The sequence below is a fragment of the Sciurus carolinensis genome, chromosome 7, assembly GCF_902686445.1.
Source record: "Sciurus carolinensis chromosome 7, mSciCar1.2, whole genome shotgun sequence".
NCBI classification, from domain to species: Eukaryota; Metazoa; Chordata; class Mammalia; order Rodentia; family Sciuridae; genus Sciurus; species Sciurus carolinensis.
This window is the reverse complement of record NC_062219.1, coordinates 28,579,564-28,599,155: the sequence shown is the minus strand read 5'-3', so window position 1 is coordinate 28,599,155 and position 19,592 is coordinate 28,579,564. Positions and strand designations below refer to the sequence as shown.

General features: G+C 40.9%; 1 protein-coding gene across 8 annotated transcripts in view; it reads right to left on the bottom strand.

Moving 5' to 3' along the window:
• Map7 (microtubule associated protein 7) overlaps positions 1 to 19,592 on the bottom strand; it is a 171,452-nt gene that overhangs the window by 51,499 nt on the left and 100,361 nt on the right. For all 8 annotated transcript variants that reach the window (XM_047557613.1, XM_047557616.1, XM_047557608.1 and 5 more), the window contains 2 exons: positions 7,262 to 7,360; positions 3,458 to 3,535 (listed from right to left, as the gene is read on the bottom strand). In XM_047557613.1, the coding sequence (XP_047413569.1) occupies positions 3,458 to 3,535; positions 7,262 to 7,360 (177 nt within the window). The remainder of the gene's footprint in view (positions 1 to 3,457; positions 3,536 to 7,261; positions 7,361 to 19,592) is intronic.

The window sequence follows — 19,592 nt, the reverse complement described above, 5'->3', positions numbered from 1 at the left end:
GAGGACATAGCCCAAATGACTGACAGGAGAGTCTCAAACATGAAGAACTGTGTGTGATTTTATGTGAAAAATTAAAGGATGATGTAGAAAGAGCAGACCACACGATTCAATCCTACCATAAAAGCATTAAAGCATGACTCCTATCTACCCCCAGAAAATCACCAATAGAGCCTCCTGTGTGCAAACAGAGCCATGGGCCACCAGGAACAGGTCACCAGACCTTCACTCTCCCTCCCACTACCTTGCTTTTTTAAATATGTGAATTCAAAATGAAAAAACAAAAACCTTAATGATTTCAATGTTAATTTCAACCTACATCCAACAGTAAAAATCAGTCTCATTGGTTATTCATTTTTAACTCTGCTTCTCATAATTTATGGAATATTCCCCTCCCCCCTTTTTTTTATTTGAAAAGTTTTGATTTGAAAGATCAGTAACAGCTGACAGTATCAACTGGTTTTTGTTTTCAAAGTAAGCACACTCCAAATATTTTTTATTCAGCAATAGCTTTTGTGTGTGTGTGTGTGTGTGTGTGTGTGTGTGTGTACTGGGGGTTGAGCCCAGAGGTGTTTTACCATTGAGTCATATCCCCAGGTCATCTTGAGACCAGGGCCTCATTAAGTTGCTGAGAGTCTTGCTACATTGCTGAGGCTGGCCTCCAAGTTGGGATTCTCTTGACTCAGTCTCCAGAAATAGCTGGGACTATAGGCATACGCCACCACACCTGGCACTTTTTTCCTTTTTTTTTTTATAATATTCAGTGCTGTCACAGCTTCTGGAAGGCACAATTTCAGTTTCTGAGGAGTCAGGTGTATCTTGTGATATCTGTTTAGTATTGAAGATCATTTAGAAACCACTCTCATGTACTCTTAAGGCACAGTTCAGATTAGGTGCTGGATTTCTCATGACTTACGCAAATATACAAACTTTTCACATGTTTATCCCCATATTCATGAAGACTGAGGGGAGCCTTGGGAGACTGGGCAGTTAAGGTAGGCTAAGCTACAGTGGTAGATACAGGGCATTGCTTTAAAATTCAAAATGAAAATGAAAACAATGGAAAGAAAAATAAAAATTAGAACTGATATATTAAAATGACTAGTAACAAAACAAGAGATGAGGTCAGAATTCATAAAAAACTATGATACTTAACGTGGCAGGCCTAGGAACGAGAAGTATGCATATCGCACAGTGGCTCACATAAAGGGAAAAGTTGTGGTAATAGGATCACAGAATTATCTGAAAGTTACTTTGACCCATATAAGAATCTGAAGCGCACACTGGGTTTCTTAGTTAATGTCTTTTTCCATCTGCCTTTTTTCCACACTGTTCTAAGAGTCCCTGGTCACCTGTCCCTCTGGTTGACTCCCTGCTGTCTTCCACTTGGGAGCTCAGATGGGACCAGACGCAAGGCAGGCTGGGTGAGCGCTTCTGTGGGCTCCCAGTGCCCTGTGGGCACCTGCTCACAGCACACGGATCACACGCTGTACCTGCTGTTGGCTTCTCTGGCCTCACTAGACTCCCTTTACCCATCTTCTCATCACAATATCTGGACAATCAGGTTTCTGAATATATAAATTAATGTCCTGTTTGGTTTTATTGCTATGAATTGAAATAAGGTGCTATGGCTTAAAGAAATCTTGCCACTCAGCATACAACGCTAGGTACCTTTTAGGGAGAATTCGCAGACTCAGACCTGAAAGTCCTTTTTTTGTGTGTGGTGCTGAGGATTGAACCCAGGGCCTTAAGCTAGGCAAGTACTCTACCACCGAGTTATAACCCCAACTCTCAGAGCCGGAAGGTTTATACCTTTACAGCATGAGAAGTGAAACTATCTTTGTTTGAGCAGCATATGCCTGCTTTCCACAGAAAGCTACTAATGCTTGGTTTCGAATATTAAAGAAACTACAATGAAAAGATCTGAGTTAAATATGTAAAAGCTAACTCACAGTGGGATGAACACCATAAAGGAGTAGCCTCCTGACACCATGGAATGCTTTCCTTCTAGGAATCCATGCTGTGCCTCTGAGGCTGTATTCAGTAGTATGACACCTGACCCACCAGGGGTGATGGGAGGGGACAAAAGTGCGAACCAGCCGAGGTGGATCTGAAGACAGAGTGCAACCGACTATACCCCAGCGCAGTCGTCAGCTCTTCTGGAGCTGCTTCTGGCTTCCATAGCTCTGCCTTCTACCCCGCTCTCTCAGTTCTGGCCACTCATCCTACCAATCTTTCTTACTGGGCAGCAGTGGGCACAGTTCACAGGGCTACGGTCAGGATGCTCTCCAGGAAGCTGCCTGTCTACCTGCCGGAAACCTGTCAGGGACAGGGAACATTAGGCCTGGGAGGAAACGCTGGGCTCAGAAAAACAGTGGACCCTCTTCATTTCCACCAACTTATTGAAATTTGTGTCTAAAAAACCTTTGACAACAAAAGAGATGACCTCACCTGACCATTACAGCAAGGGAGAGGAGCAGGCCTGTGTGGACAGATGCAATCAGTGCCAAGAGATTTGAAAACCAGTCTACACAATTCTACAAGTCTAGGTTCTGAAAAGGGAATAATGAAGGGATGGGACACGGGGTTGGTCTCCCTAGTGGGAACAAGACCTCTCAGGCTGCAGGACTTCAGAAGAGTTATGGGCCATTCTCCGGAAAGATTTTGGCAACCTAAGCCAGGCTTAGTTTGAACATGTCTACACACTCTGGACACACTGACTTAGCATTTTATCTTTTCAAGGTACATAAAAGTCTCCTGTTTCAGTAACCATACAAATGGACATCAAAGTGAAGGGAAGATGGCGCCAGCCTCCTTGCCCAACATTCTAGAGAGAGTGACTGTTCTGCCCCAGTGCTCTGGTCTCCATTTTCTGGCAAGCTAGTCCTGATCCAGTTTGCCAGGCAGACTGCAGTCAAATATCAGAGCCACTAAGCCTTCACAAGGGCCTCTGGTAATAGGAGAAAATCCAGGCACCTCAGTAGTAAGTCTCATGCTTCTGTCTGTAAATTCAGCAGTAGCGTTACGTTAACATGGAAGTCACTAAATGCAATGACAGTGCACAGTCTCATAATTTGTTGCACGAAAACAAAACCATGTGTTTACAGTCCTCATTTATTCTCAGCTTTAAAATGTAAGTGACCCTATCACCCCTCTCCTGAGTGCACGTCCTCTGGGGCCCCTGAAACATGGTGATTACAGTGAACTAAGAAGTGAAAATGAGCCTCCCTAATCCGGGGGCTGAAACCTGTTACTTAACACAGCCCTGTGTTTGTATCACACGCTAAACTCAGCTTCGCAATCCACCTGCACAGTTCATAAAGGTGTGCAAGAGAGCACGGTTATTACTGAGACCTCCGTTTGCCCAGCGTCAAGTGTCCCTTGTCCTGGAAAGTGTCACATTTCAATAGGAGTGTCCCTGAATGACCACAGGAGGCTGGCGATGGAGGGCCTGGGGTACCTAGCTGCTTTTCCCGTTCCTCGCGTCGTTCCCGGGCCAGTCGCTGCCGATCATCAACCCGTAGCACAGGTGGAGGGTCTGAAAATGAGACAAAAAATATGAGAGGAGGAATGGATTTTTTAAAATGATATATCCTGAAATATTCTTTGGTCTCATAAATTTGATGAATAAAATAACATTATATGTCTTAGTACACGTGTCCATAGTTACAATGATACACTTATTACAATCCTGAGAATTCCAAAGCGTTTTCCTTCTATGTAAAAGCATTATGTAGGAGTAGGGGCACAGCTCAGTGGTAGAGCACTTGCTTTGCATGCATGAGGTACTGGGTTCGATTCCCAGCACCACCAAAATATAAAATAAAAACAATGTAAAGTCATAATTTGTGGGTGTTTGCTATTTCACCAAAAAAATATAAATGGTGTTTAGTGTTTCTATGAAACTTCTATTATTTTTATGCTTTCAATAGTTTCTTAATAACAAACAGGATCCAAACTGAGTTGATACTGAGCAGATGTTTACCAGTTAGAAGTGACTGGAATCAGGTTGACAGGAACTCAAGTTCCCATTCTATTACTTGCTGTGTAAATATGGCCAAGCTACTCACCTTCCTAAGCTATGACATGAGATTTTTTTTTTTTTTATTATTACCTGTAACATGAGGGCAAAACCAGAACCAATCTCATATCATTACGAAGACAGTGAGCACTGGTATAATGCTTTACATGTAATGCCCGGGAAATCAGCTCATTCATTCAGCACACATGAAATGTTTACCAAGTTCCAGGCACTCACTGCTCTGTATACTGAAAAAATAGCAGCCAACAAAAAAGATGAAAACCTCAGCCCTCATGGGGTTTACCATCCTACTCAGGGAAAATCTATTAAACAAGATAAACTTTAAAAATAACTAGAATGAAAAAGAAACAGAATGTTAGACTGAGTTAAATGCTAAGGAGACAACAAAGCAATAAAGGGGATTATGGTGAGGATGTTTCAATTTTTAGATGAGGTCCACGGAAGGTCTTGATGTGATGGTAATTTTTATATGTAAACACCTGGTGGATGTGAGGGAGCCAGCTGTGCGAATATTCCACCAAAAGCCCTGCAAAGACCCTGAGGTCACAAGTGCCTCATGTGGTCAAGAAACAGGGAGATCTAAATGACCCAAGCAGAGTGAGATCAACAGGCTCTGGGTCTGGAGACACAGGGCCAAGTCACTGGACTTACTGGTTACAGTGAGGATCGTGGATTATACCGAGTGTGATGCCACCTGTGTGTCCCCATCTGTCCAGCAGAGGGCTACCTTTACAGGCTCACTGTTGCCATACAGAAACAAAATAATGCCAATAATCACACTTAAAATCACGTTGTTCTCTCTAGTAAATTGACATCATACTTTTAGGGTCTCATGTTAAAAACAGGAACCTTCCTAACACATTAGAGATCACATAACAGTGCTTCATTCACAAATTTAAAAGTCTTGCATCCCCACACTAGTTTATTTGTTTGGGGAGAAAGCAAGATGATATTTTGAAGAAAGAAAGAACTTTAAGATGAAGTTGGAAAGATGAACTTTAACTTGTTACTTAAATAATATTCATTAACTAATATGAGGTTTATTTCTACTACAATATTTCAACAGAAAAGTTGGATATCAACTTTGTTTATAAAAATCAAAAGCAGTCTTTCTTAGCAGGGACTCAAAAAAATAACATGGTGGTTTCTAAAATAAGAGCCTTTTATATATCTTTATTTGTATATACAAGAAAGCAGATACAGGATGCTCAGCAGACACAATCAGGAAGGAAACCTCTCCTTATTTAACTTGACCTGAGCCATGTGAATCAAATGCTCTGTGAAGAGCCTAGAGCAGAGGTGCATGTCTGTAATCCCAGGAGCTACAGAGGCTGAGGCAGGAGGATCACAAGTTTGAGGCCAGCCTCAGCCATGTGGCGAGATCCTCTCTCTCAGGAGTGGGGAGAAGAAGAGGAGGAGGAGTGGGTTGTAATTCAATGGTATTGCACCCCTGGGTTCAATCCCTAAGTACCCCACCCCACCAAAAAGAAGGCTCTGTGAAGAGATAGCCCACTGGGCTGGAGAAGATACTCTGCCCTTTGTCCTTGCTACTCTCTGTGCACATCTCTCATCACATTGGCAGTCTGTGTTAGAGTGACATGTACTAAGTTACAGTGACATGTACTGGTTTACTCCCCCAGACTGTCAGTCAGAGGATAGGGATTGTGGCTTTTAACAAAATAACCCTAGTACACTCATAATGCCAACACTAGATGAATAAATGAGTTGGCAGGATATAAAGGTACTGAGTACATAGTAAAGTATGCCAGAAAGTTAGAAGCAATGGTGGATGGGGAGAACCAGAGAGCTACAATTTAGCTATGTTCAATTCTCATTGCTAAATAGAGTTTTTTGTGCTAAAGAACTTCTTCTATGAGGATTCTTGCCTGGATATAAGCAATAAAATCTAACAGAATAAGTTCTACAGGGCCTTTTTATTTGTTCATATAACACCTCTCAGACTCCCAGGCACAAAAGAATCTGCTCAGTAAATATGAGGTAGCAGCTGGGAGGTAGGTGAAAAGATGGACTAATAAGTGAATGAATGAGAAGCCAAGCTGACTAAGGGGGTCTCTCAGCCTGCTAATCAGAACTCTGCTGCAAATGCACATCCTTTCCTGTGAATAGTTGCTCAAGCAACCCTTGCACCAACACGTGTTACTGTCTTTCTTACAAATGACAGGCCAGCTAGGTCTGGTGGTGCACACCTGTAATTCCATCCACTTGGGAGTCTGAAGCCAGCCTGGGCAATTGAGAAAGATCCTGTCTCAAAAAAAGAAAAGGGATTGGGGATATAGTTCAGGGGTAGAATGCCCCTAGGTCCAATGCTGCCCTCCCAAAAAGCAAACGAACAAAAAGACAAGCCTGGTTTATCTATTCTGTTCAAGATGGTTTCCTTATTGGGAAAAAAAAAATCCCTAAGTATAAGGGAGAATGTTTTCTGTGAGACTAGACCCAGTTACATCTACCTTTATTCTTATTTACTGTTCTTGGGCCTTGAATATAGCATAAAATAGGATTCCAAGAACTTCAAGTGGTCTTCAGTTTGCTTTACCTTCCTGTGACAATCTGTATGTGACATACTGTATGTTCCTCCCTACCAAGAATATGCAATACACTGAGCTATCTATTCAACTGTATTTGCTTACAGACTGCTTCTTTGTTTCACCAAGTAGAACAGATCATGAATCACAGGCTATTAAAAATGAAATCACCATGTAGGTGTGCAAGCTTCACAGGAAACAGAAAAACAAAAACACAATTGTATGTGAGCTTTACTGTGGGTGAAAGTTTCTTTAAGTGGGTTTTTTTGTTCTGTTTTAAGTCACGAAAGAGATATGCAATAATGCTGGGCAAATCTGTAACACAAAACAAAAATGGTATTGTATCTACCATTTCAAACAGAACAGTAACATTATTACCTCTTACACACTACTTGGCAGTAAATAAATGCATCCACATACATCATTTCAATGGCTGTCAAACTGATTCTGAGAGGAAAGCAGGCCATGAAATGGAATCTCCATTTTAAAGAGCGAAAATCAAGGCTGTGAGAGGCCCTCAGACTTCGACTCACACAAATCACTATGAGTGTGTTTCAGTGGCAGGACTGGAACCATGCTCTCCTACATTCTAGTTTTATTTAGTTTATCAGTAGCATGCCTCTAGGGCCTTTGAAATAACCTATATTTTCCCAAAGTAAATGCAATGTGTCTGTCATACCTGGTTTGTTTCCTGAGTGGTTGCTATTCTGTCCTGAAACTGTAGAGGAGGGGCGGTTGGGAGCAGTCTTCTTATCTTGCACTTTATTGCCATCAGGCGCTAGAAAATGAGACAAAAGAGATAAATATATTTAGTTCCTTAAAATTTATTCAGAAATATTTACCCAGGCAACACTTACTTTTGTATCAGGTACGAGGCTAGACTCAGGAAATGAAAAGATGAAGCACTTACAACTCCCACCCTCAAGTAGGGGAGGATATGTCCAAAAATCAATGGCCTCAGCTCATATGGCCAATCTACAGTAGTGGCACCCTCAGGGGTCCATGAAGAGCTCTTATTCTGGCTGTCCAGTTCACACATCAAGCAGCCACAGAGAAGCACCACTGGACACTAAGGTCTTTGATCTCAGTTCGTACAAAGTCCATACATTAGGAATTTAAAAATTCCAACCAGTAGTGATAACTTACTAGGATTTTGGGAAAGCCTCCAAAGTACAACAAAGATTATTATTATTTATGTATTTATTTGTGGTGCTGGAGATTGAACCCAGGACCTCAAGCATGCTAGGCAAGCCCTCTACCACTGAGCTACACCACCAGCTCAACAAGATTATTAAAAAGAGATATGTATCAGGAAAGGAACAAAAGACAGGACAGAAGTAACAGGCATTTTTCTTGTTATATGAAGTATAGGGTCTTCCCAGTCCAGGTAAAATTGTCTCTAGGTGTATCATATGATTTAATATACTTTCAAAGGATGTTTGCTACTGCCTCAGAATCATGTCAAAACCCAAGCGCTTGATTTTTCCTGCCTCCACAAACTACTCCAAGTGCAGCATCCCCTTCAGCTAAGGCTGCTCCATTCATCCGAATGATCAGGCTCACAGCTTTGGGGTAGTCTTTGGTTTATCTTCACTCCATATATTCAATCCATTAGTAAATTCTTTAAGCTCTACCTTAAAAAGCATCTGATCACCACCTTTTGGATCATCTCTTCTCAAATGTCTACAGTATTCTTTTGGGGGGCTGAGGAGCCAGGGCAGGTGGTACTAGGGATTGAATCTAGGGTCACTTTACCATTGAGCTCCATCCCCAGCCCTTTGTATTTTTTTTGAAGGATGGTCTCATTAAGTTACTAGGGTTGGCCTTGAATTTGCAATCCTTCTGCCTCTGCCTCCTGAGTTGCTAAGATTATAGGCATGCACCACCTGGCCCAGATGCAATATCCTTTTAACAGGTCTATCTGATCCTGCCATGAATGATGCCATCAAAATATGCCACGTTGTTCTTCTGCTCCAAACTCTCCGACACCACCCATTCTACCCAGAATAAAATCTAAGGTCTTCACCTGGCCCAAAAGGTATTGTACGGTTTGACCTTTACCTTGTATCATTTTTCCTCTTAATTACTCTGCTAGACTTGAGTTTGCAGTCTACCTCGGAGACATATTAGCTCTTTCTACAGATAACAACACAGATGTCTCCTTCACTCTGTTTGCACCTCTGCTCAGTTGTGACATTAGAGTCCCTTTGATCTATTTAAAAATGGCACCCCCATCACTCATCTCTCCTCCTCATCTGTAGCCCTTATTAGCTGACATATTATATATTTCTGACCTACTCACTCAGCTAACAGCACTGGATTTTACCTAGAAAACAGGCACCCAATTTTGGGGTTTGTTGAGGTTGTTGGTACCAGGGGTTAAACTCAGGGACACTCAATCACTGAGCCACATCCCCAGCCCTATTTTGTATTTTATTTAGAGACAGGGTCTCACTGAGTTGCTTAGCACCTCACTTTTTGCTGAGGCTGGCTTTGAACTTGTGATTCTCCTGCCTCAGCCTCCTGAGTAGCTGGGATCATAGGTGTGCGCCACCGGGCCAAGTGGGATAAAAGTTTTGGAGGTTGAAAGAGTATCATAATAATTATGCTTCAGGAAGACTAATGTTAAAAATGGTTCCTGGGCTGGAGTTCAGTTGGTAAAGTGCTTGCCTTGCAAGCACAAGGCACTGTGTTCAATCCCCAGCACGGGGGAAAAAAAAAAAAAGGTTCCCAAGATATACTTTAAAAATCTGTAGATGAACTATAGAGACCCACTCTTTGCCCTCTAAACAAGGCAAATACTGAATTTTTAGGCTATATTTCAATTACATATAGTATTTACTGCATGGAAAACCAGACTAAATAGTATCTTACAAAACTGTTTCAATTACCAGTATCAAACAAATTCTTTGCTTCAAACAGCAGCTTTCACCACAAAGTTGATTATTGGTTTAAGTTTTATCTGCTTGAACTTTTTGACCTTATTTGCAGGGAAGGGTATGTAAAGATTCAGCAGAGAACAGGCAGACAGCAAATCAAAACTTCAACCACAAAAGGCCTCAATCAGTGGTTTCTAATATGACTTTGCCAAGTGAGGAAATTTTGCCTGGCAATTTACATGGGAAAGGGTCACTTGCACTTGTGCTGAGGGACAAACAAGACGAAGCATGAGTGGACGGACACTGACCCAGAAGGGGCAGCAGAAGGCCTGACTGCTCTGAAATTCCTTAACGTGTGCTCTCATCCCAGTCGCCGAAATCATGTGGTGAACAGTCACCATAGAGCAGTCTGGAAGCCCAGACCAGTTTGTCTTGACCTTCAGTCTCAACTTCAGAGGCACGCCAAAAGACCAAAACAGTATGGTGGAAACCTTGTTGCTCACTAGGACAGAACAAATTCTCCCCTAATTTTTTTTTTTTTAAGTACCAGGAATTAAACCCAGGGGTGCTTAACCACTGAGCCACATCCCAAACTCTTTTTTACATTTTATTTAGAGACAGGATCCCACTGAGTTGCTAAGGCTGACTTTGAACTCTTGAACCCCCTGCTTTAGCCTCTCAAGCCACTGGGATTACAGGCATGCACCACCAAGCCTGATCTCCCCTTATTTTAAAAGTTAATCTTTTAAAAACCATTCATAAAGAAGTGAAAACTTAAACAGAAGGTAGAGTGCCACAGAGATTTGGAGGGAGTAGATTATAATTTTGTTTTATCACCACAACCAGTAAGTAGAAAGTAAAGCCTTAATTACCCAAGCTGTTTAGGAAAATTCTATTTATTATTCTTAGGAAACTTAAAAGTTAATTGGCACCATTGATTTAGAATACACTTAAAATATCTTCATGCCTTTCATGCCTGGATGAGTTAGACATCATTTCATCTTTCTCTGGTGACTGACTCTAGTTCCCCAAGTCCTGACAAAAAACATCAATGTTAACTGAATATTATATAACAACTGGACCATGAAAGACATAAGCAAGACCCCAAAACATGTTCAGGATGAGTCACTTTTCTGAATAAACCATAATAAAAAGCTTTCCTTTGGCTGTGATTTGCTTTATTATGATGAAATTCATGTCAAAATTAATTTTAATTAAGCTGGAGGCTTGGTTACTTAAATTTCTCTCTCTGATTTTCATTGTATCAGCTCCAGTTGTGCATGAGGGGTCTACCCGCACTCTTCATTACCATCTGGAGGTCAGGAGTTCATTTCTATCTAGGAGACCCTTGGAGTCACACTCATCACAAAACAAATTTAAAATCCATCTGAAAATTTTTCTACGTTCATGTAAAACTGATAGGTTAAATTTAGTAAAATACAAAAAAGTTTTAAAGATTATCAAGCTGTTTAGCTCAAGACTACATGGTCCTAGTTTCTAAACATTCAGCTGGACATATTTCTAAAGTTTTCAGACCTTTGTAGACTTTCTCTCCACCACTGTAACAGTCCGTGTTTCTTCAACTACTTCTTTGGTTAACACTGGGTCATGGAGAAAGCCCAAGACACAGGCAGACATGGGTTCAAATCCTGCATCCTAGTTTCTTGATTGATGAGTGACCAAACAGCCTCTTCCTCCTCCAACTTCCATGTTCTTCCACAGACCTGGGCATTCCACACTCAATCTGTGCCCACTGGCTGTGTCTTAGAGTTAACAAGGCTTTGTCTCTTGTGAACTGTGGATCCTCAGCATATCATTAAAGTAAGTCTTAATTTCCATATCTATAAAAGGGGAAACCAGTTTCTGACTTGTGGAAGTGAAATGAGATAACACACAGAAGGGCAGCTCTCAGTCTGGCCTGCAGCAAGGCCAATAAAGCATGGGGTGTAACTTAGCCTTTTCCCCTATTCCCTACACATGTAGGAAACTGGGTTTCTATCTCCTTAGAGCTTTGTTGGAAAGCAAACCTAGGGTAACTTGGGGACAGTGGTCTTGGGGCGCAAGTGACCAATGTGGGATGAAGGTCTGGATGAGCCACTGGTTTCAGCTCCGCTACCGTAACCAGGAGCAAAGGCTTTACCTCCCGGGTCTCAGGTATGAGTTTTGAGGGTTTGCCCTGGCTCAGGAAGGGGTAATAATCACTCTTTCTGCAGTCTGGAGAGATGACTGTTTTCTAAGATGCAATGTCCTTTATTAACAGTGAAAAATGAGCCTTAAAAAAAAAAAAAAAAAAGGAAAAACCCTCAAACATAATAATGGAAAATAAAATCTTCAGAGTAAATTTTTAAAAACAAAGTACAAAATATTTCACTACTGAAGAACACAGTGAAAACAGGAATTTATTCATTTTCAAATTTCCAAACTTAAAAAAATGTGGAAATCCTAGGTAACCTGCAGATAGGACTAGCATATAGATGCATTTATCATTTTTAGATTTACCATTTAAAAACACCACTTTACATGACTCGGGCAACTTTCCAATATTATTTGAATCTCTTTTCTTTCATTTTTAAAAAAGAAAACTAACTGAGCCATATACTATGATGTTCAGTAAGTCTTTGCCAGCCTTATGAAATCTTTATTGATCTTCCTGCTTGCTTGAAAGCTTTATTCCATTAGTGCCACATCTGGGGTTGTGGGAATAAAGCCAAGAGGAAGGATATAGACAGGCGCCCTTGCGGTCTGGGACTCTGTCTCTCTGATGCACTTTTAAAAAAATAAAATAAAATAAATAAATAAATAAATAAATAAAAGGGCAGCAGGCACTGGGAGCTTCATCTAGTAAGACTGCTACTCAGTTCCAGTAAATGCCACAAATGTGACTCTATTTCCACATCTTCTATAACTTATTACATTCCTTATAATATCTTTCCATAAAGGTACTGGGGGTTCTCATTGCTTTATTTCTACTTTTGAACATGTGATCTTATTGAAGAGTCCTCTGTGAACTGCTTAAAATCACTGTTCCAACTCTATTCCTTTAGTCAAAATGCTTGCTCTGAGACACGCCTACAGCTTAGGACCATCCTGAGCTAAGTTTTACCAACAAGTAGACTTGACAATCACGAGGATAGTGTGCTTCAGTTACAATTTTTTAATAAAACATGAAATGTAGGCTGGGAAGTAGCTAAAGTTTATTACTGAATTCCCAGCTCTGCCTGAGCACTTCTCCGTTGCTTGTTGAATTGGATTTTGTGGACTTAACAGTTTTGTGAAGGCAGCTTTTGGGAGAGTAACCTAGAACACAGAATCAGAGGTTGAACCACATGAAATCACCTTTTAGTAGTAAAAAAAATAGTTAAATATTAGCAGTTTTGTATGTTTGATCTAAGAGTTTCAATTTGTATAGAAAATGTTAACACAGCAGGCCTGACACTGCTATCCTTACATTTATATATTCATATATATTTACTCCTTGTATTTATTTATTCAAATGTTATTTGAATAAATATCCAAATTTTCACAAATGTTATTTGTGAAATTGATATTAGGATAATAAAGTAATTTCATGACTCCTAATGAGTTTTGTGATTATTCCACACAATTGAGAGTTCAGTTTAAATGTCTCATAATCAGGCACTGTAGCACATGCCTGTAAACCCAGTGACCTCTGTGGCTCATGCAGGAGGATGACAAGTTTGAGGGCAGCCAGGCAGCAGACCTCGTCTCAAAATAAAAAGAACTGCAGATGCAGCTGAGTGGTAAAGGGCCCCTGAGTTAATCCCTAATACCCTCCCCCCCAAAGTCATTATTATCTTTATCATTATCATTATCTTGGTAGGGGATTGAACCCAGGGGCCCTTTAATACTAAGTCACATCTCTAGCCTTGAAATTTTTTTTTTTTTTTTTTTTTAAAGAGTGCATCAGAGAGCACATTTCAGGATCTTGCTAAACTGCCAAGGCTGGCCTAGAATTTGTGATTCTCCTGCTTCAGCCACTGGAATTCCTGAGATTATGGTGATAGCTTCTCATAACTATGATGATGATGATGAAGGAGGAGGAAGAGGAGGAGATGATGATGGTAGGAGAAAAAGGAAGAGGAGGCGGCGGCATATCCACTCCAAGTCAGAAAAGAAAATAGTTCATGTTATTCTAGAATGGTTTTAACATTGTACAAGACTAAAAATTAAATGACTATATTTACAACTACAAAAGAGAAAGGTCTGCCCAATATCTTGTGTAGATATAATCAATGCTCACGGGAGTTAGCACCAGACAAACCTGGATTTAATTTCCCGCATTTCCTCAGTTTTCCTTCTGCTTATGTTTACTCAGCACACATCTATTTGGTACAGGAAAAACTGCTACAGGCTGGGTAGCAGTATCTGAAAAGTTGGGGCCAGACGTGTTTCAGATTTTGGATAGTTTCAGATTTGGGAACACGTACATATACATAACTATTTAGGGATGGGACCTAAGTCTAAACACAAAATTCATTGTTTCATATTATACAACTTATACATCTAGCCTTGAAGTAATTTTGATATTTTTGGTGTGCCTGCATTTTACAACCCACCACATGAATTAGGTGTGGAATTTTCTACTTATGACCTTTTTGTCAATGCTTAAAAAGTTTAGGATTTAGGAACATTACGGATTTTTGGACTAGGGATGCCCAACCTGTATTAAATGAATAATTTATTTCATTTCACATTTTGTTCCTTTGTCCTATAATTCTAGGTAAGATTGTGTTTTGGAACTTTTGACTCACTTGGTGATATCTCTTCTCTCTGAATGGTTACCACCTATCATGCATCAAAGTACTATCTCTGGGTCAGTCACTGTCAAGTCTGTGTTTATACATATGTTCTCTCAACATAGGTCCAACGTAACCTCTGGGGAACATATGCTGGTGTATCTCTGCTATGGCTTGAAACTCTTTCAAACTCTGAACTAACTGTCCTCACACCACCAGCCAACCCCTGATGTGGGTCTCTTTGCTGCTATTGATGGAACTAACTTTCCAACAAACATTTCCAGGAACCCCCATGGGCCAGCTGCTGTACTGTGTGCATTGAGAACACTGGGACACAGCACCCACTTTCGAGATGGAGGAGATAATGTAAAAGCAACAGTCCACAAATCAATTTTTGAAAAACCAGTAAGTAAGTCAGGGTGGTTTAATAACCAAATAAATGCTGCCCATAGTGCTACAGGGACTCTGAGGGGGGAGAAGGTGCTTCGGGGGCACTTTACCTAGTAATGGGCAGCATCACTGGGTAAAAGCTTTGACGAATGAAGAGAATCTGGAAAAGTGAAGAGGAACATGGAAAACTCTGCTGGGGCATGGGTGAGCACAACTACCAAGGCGAAAACATATGAGAGACAAGTCGGGAACTAGTCCGAACAGCAGGACTAGGAAGAAATGTAGTCGAAAATATGATGAGAGAAGCAGGTTAAGTTCAATGCCTCCCAAATTGCAAGAGTTTGGGCTTTCTCATGAGGTACTGCACAATCACTGATCAGTGTCACATAGAAGGAACCTCCAGCTGTGAACGGCTTCAGCTTCAGTGGATTCTGTATAAGTGAACCCTGAAGGCTAACAAGTCTGGCAATGCATTTAAAAAGATTATCACCTACCAGGCACCACGGTGTAGGCCTGCAACTTGGGATGCTGAGGCAGGAGGAGGAAAAGTTCCAGGCCAGCCTGGGCAACTTAGGAAGGCCCTCTCTCAAAATAAAAACAGAAAGGACTGAAGATGTGGCTCAGTAGTAGAAAGGTCCAGGTTCAATCCCCAGTACCAAAAAGAAGACAGGAGAAGGAAGGAAGGGAAGGGAGGAGGAGAGAGGAGGGAAGGGAAGGAGGAGGAAGAGGGGGAGGGGCAGGAGGGGGAGGGAGGGGAGGGAGAGGAGGAGGAGGGGGAGAAGGGGGAGAAGGGGGAGAAGGGGGAGAAGCGGGGGGAGGGGGAGGAGGGGGTGGCGGCGCATATCCACTCCAAGTAAGAAAAGAAAATATTTCATGTTATTCTAGAGTGGTTTTAACATTGTACAAGACTCAAAGTTAAATGACTAAATTTACAACTACAAAACAGAAAGGACTGCCCAATATCACTGTCCAAATGCAGAGAATATTGTTATGTGGGAAAAACAAGTGGACAACACAGTCCTGCTGACGGCATCTGAAAATCTACAAGGAAGCATTTCAGCTGGAGAGGTTTGTAAGCCTCAACCTTTGCTGAAGCAATTTATTAAAATTGTTTTGATGACTTGCTTTTTAAACAGCCCAAGAAACATCCAATGTAGCTGAACAGGAGGGAAAGCACATTTCAGAAAAGCACACGTTCTATACATTGTGTGGGAACCGTAGGGAATTACTTACCAAGCCTGTGTACTACTAAAAGCACCTTCTTAATTCACATTACAAACTCCTTCAGACACATTTAGCTAACAGGAATAAACACTACACACTTAAAATTCAACCAAAAAAGGATTTTATCTAAAAAATAAAGGAAAACCTTCTTTCAGCCAGATGGCCACCCATAGAAATAGAAAACAGAAATGCTGTATTTTCCCCCTGTATTGGCATAAAGCAGATTAAAAGGCAGCTTTTTTTCCTCCATTAGGTGGCTTCCTCTCCCAGGACTCATGCAAGTCACAACACTAGCTGCTATACAAATTATCACTGCCCCCCAACAGGAGTAAGGTTTACGACTGAGTGAAGTTCAGGGCAAAGTACAGAAAGGGGAGGAAAGGCTAACATATTAAAGTTTTCCAGTTATCCTTAGGAATTCCTAATCATAGACTGTAGTTACCCATCTAAATTTCAACAGCTGAGCAGGGAGTGTATAAAATTAGACTCAATTCAATTAAACACAATGTGTAATTAGAAGAAACCACTAAAGTAACTTGGAAAAATAACTAAAACTCAATTATACTTTGCTTCTTAATTAAAGTAAGCAAATGAAAGAAGTTGTTTTTACTTCAACAGGATAATGATTTATTTCAAGAAAAACTAAAATGGCTAAAGTCTCATTTTTTGTTTTTGTTTTGCATTATTGGGGATTGAATCCAGGAGCATTCTACTTCTTAGCTACATTACCCCTCCCACACTTCTGAAAAAATTTTTGTTTTGAGACAGGGTCCCACTAAGTTGCTGAGGCTGGCCTTGAACTTGTCAACCTCCTGCCTTAGCTTTTTGGGTCACTGGGATTATAGCCGGCAATAATGATGGTATTTCACAAAATGATTACCACTGACCATAATATAGATGAACTTTCATACTTATGCGTAAAATAAAGTGACCAAAGTAGAAATTTACAGTTCATAGACAAAATTCTAAATAGTGGAATCAGTTTAAGATGATCATTTTGCAAAGAAATGATTGCAAGATCATTAATTGGCTAAGTTTAATCAGTGAAATAAATGCTGTGAAATATCAGGAATAAATCCTCTTCTATAAAAAATAATAATAATAAAACATTTTAAAAATTTTCTTATGTAAATTTTGCAAAATTCAGTACGTGGGGATGTGGCTCAGCAGTGGAGTACTTGCTTAGCAGAGACAAAGTTCTGGGTTCAATCCCCAGCACTGCCAAAAAATTAAAATAAAAATACACAGAAGGAAAAACAAAACCTTCAAAAAATTCTTGAAGAAATTAGTGGTAAGTACTACCAATTCATTCCAGGTAGCTGCTGAACATTTAATTTAAAGGCTTACCATGATGGGTGAACCACACTGTACTATACCACAGTAATTTCTACACTTGTGACCGATTCTTTTTCCCCCTCGTTGGAACACCAGCCTCTATATCTGTTCAGCTATTTGCATACGATCTTATTTTCTTTCTTAGAGCAGTTTTATGTTCATAGCCCAGTTGGCCAGAAAGCACTGAAAGTACATATGTATACCTGGCAAGCCCCCATACCCTCAGCCTTCCCTGCTACCATTTGTTATAACTGATGAACTTATACTGATTCATCACCAAGGAAAGTCCATAGTTTACACTAGGGTTAGTTCTTGATGGTACATATTGTATTAGTTTTTACAAATGCATAATGATTTTGTAATTTAGTAATATACAAAATCCCATCCACCAACTGATCAGCTCAAGTCTCTCATGACTTCTTTTCTAGCTATTCCTACCCTGTCACATTGTCTTCTTTTACTACACTCCAGTCTGCTCCATATTTGACTTCGTTTCCTGTAGCCTCATGCAAGGAAAAAAAAAAAAAAAAAAAAGCCACCCCCTCTTCTGGGGTGGGGGAATAACTGTTTTTTTTTTTTTTTTTTTTTTTTTGGTACTAGGGGTTGAATCCATAGATGACTTATCACTGAGTTAAACCTCCCACCCTCTTTTTTTTTTTTTTTTTGCAGGAGATGGTACCAGGGATTGAACTCAGGGGTGGCACTCAACCACTGAGCCACATCCCCAGCCCTATTTTGTATTTTATTTAGAGACAGGGTCTCACTGAGCTGCTTAGTGCTTCACTTTTGCTGAGGCTGGCTTTGAACTCGTGATCATCCTGCCTCAGCATTCTGAGCAGCTGGGATTATGCCTGGCTCTGCCCTCTTTATTTTGAGGTAGGGTCTCACTAACTTTCCGAGGTTGGCCTCAAACTTGTGATCCTCTTGTCTCAGTCTCACTAATTGCTAGGATTAGAGGAGATCATGTGCAATGCCTGATTTGGAAAAAAAATAACTTCTGTATGCAAATATATACTAGCGTTCTACTTATATACAGCATCATACTATTTTCTCTCTGTCCCCTTCATTTCTCATTTGGTAATCTTGCTTAGTCTACTTTTCAAGTTCCTTCTTTAATTTCGCCACAATTCCATCATTTCCAACATGGGGCTATTATACCCAGATATCCTATAATTCCTCTTCTCTTTAACTTCTCTACTAACTCTTCACTCATGGGTAAGATCACAGCCCTGACCATTATTTACCTTCCTACATCAACTCCTGCACCTGACCCCTTGCCCCAGAATTGGTATATTCCTCTCTTGGATCTTGGGCCTCTCTGCTTCTGCTGGTCTGAACTCTGCTGGAGAAGGCAATCACTTCCAAGGAGAGGACTCCAGAGAAAATTCCAGGGAGGCTTTGCTTTTCTGGGACATGGGTAACAATGAACAAAAACAGACCAGAACCTGCAAGAAGCCACAATATTTAGGACTTCCTCCAAGCACCCGCTCCTAAAAGCTGAATAGCTAGGTTTGTTCCGTGTGGATACATTTACCATTTCTTCCAAGCTCAGTTTTGCAGGCCAAACTGGCATTGGCTCGGGCGTGACTTCTGCCAACTCTGATAGGGTGGGGAGTGCTGGAATCAGATAGCTTCCCTGGCACCTTCTCAGCACAGGAAATGGAGCGGGGAAGAAAAAGGATGGAAGAATACTTTCTGGGCACTTCCATGAGAGCTTCAAAGTGAGACTCATGAAGCTGTTAAATCAGGAAGTGACAGAAGAGCACGGCAGAGTACTCCTCCGATACTAGACGGCAGAGATAAAGTGAAGGTGGCTGGTGATGCTGGGTGGCAGCACAGATGCTCTATTAACTCAAAAAGCTAGTGGCTTTAACAGGTATGTAATTTGTGTTCCGAAAATATATTTGAATCTATTCAAAAAATAAGACTATCATCCTGGAGTACAAAGAAATATGACAAAGCAAGGACTTTGCTAAGGTTGGAGGGACAACAGGGAATGTTATTGGGTCAGGGAAAAGGGATTGAAATCACAACAGGATCCTCCAGCCGTATAAAGAAAAGTAAAGGGAGATTTAAAATGTGCTCTGGTCTCCTTTAGTAAAGTCATCTTTCTACAAGACGTGGCATTTTATTTGAGCTGTTTGATCTCTTTAATTCGCCATTTTAGAACCTACTGAACATCTAGATGTAGTAACAAACCAAACCAAATGAAAGGATCCCAGTCTTACAAACACCAAAAAAAGAGAGCGGTTTTATAAGTTCTGCTAACCCTCAAAGGCCCAAAGACAACTGACCGCGTAGCAGGTGTTGCAACTTGGCAAACAGTATCTGGCCGCAAAGGAAGACTTTCCACAGGGCAGACTGGGCAGCCCTAAGGGAGCACCAGTGGCTACTGGGTCCACAGACTGCCACTCACATGCTTATG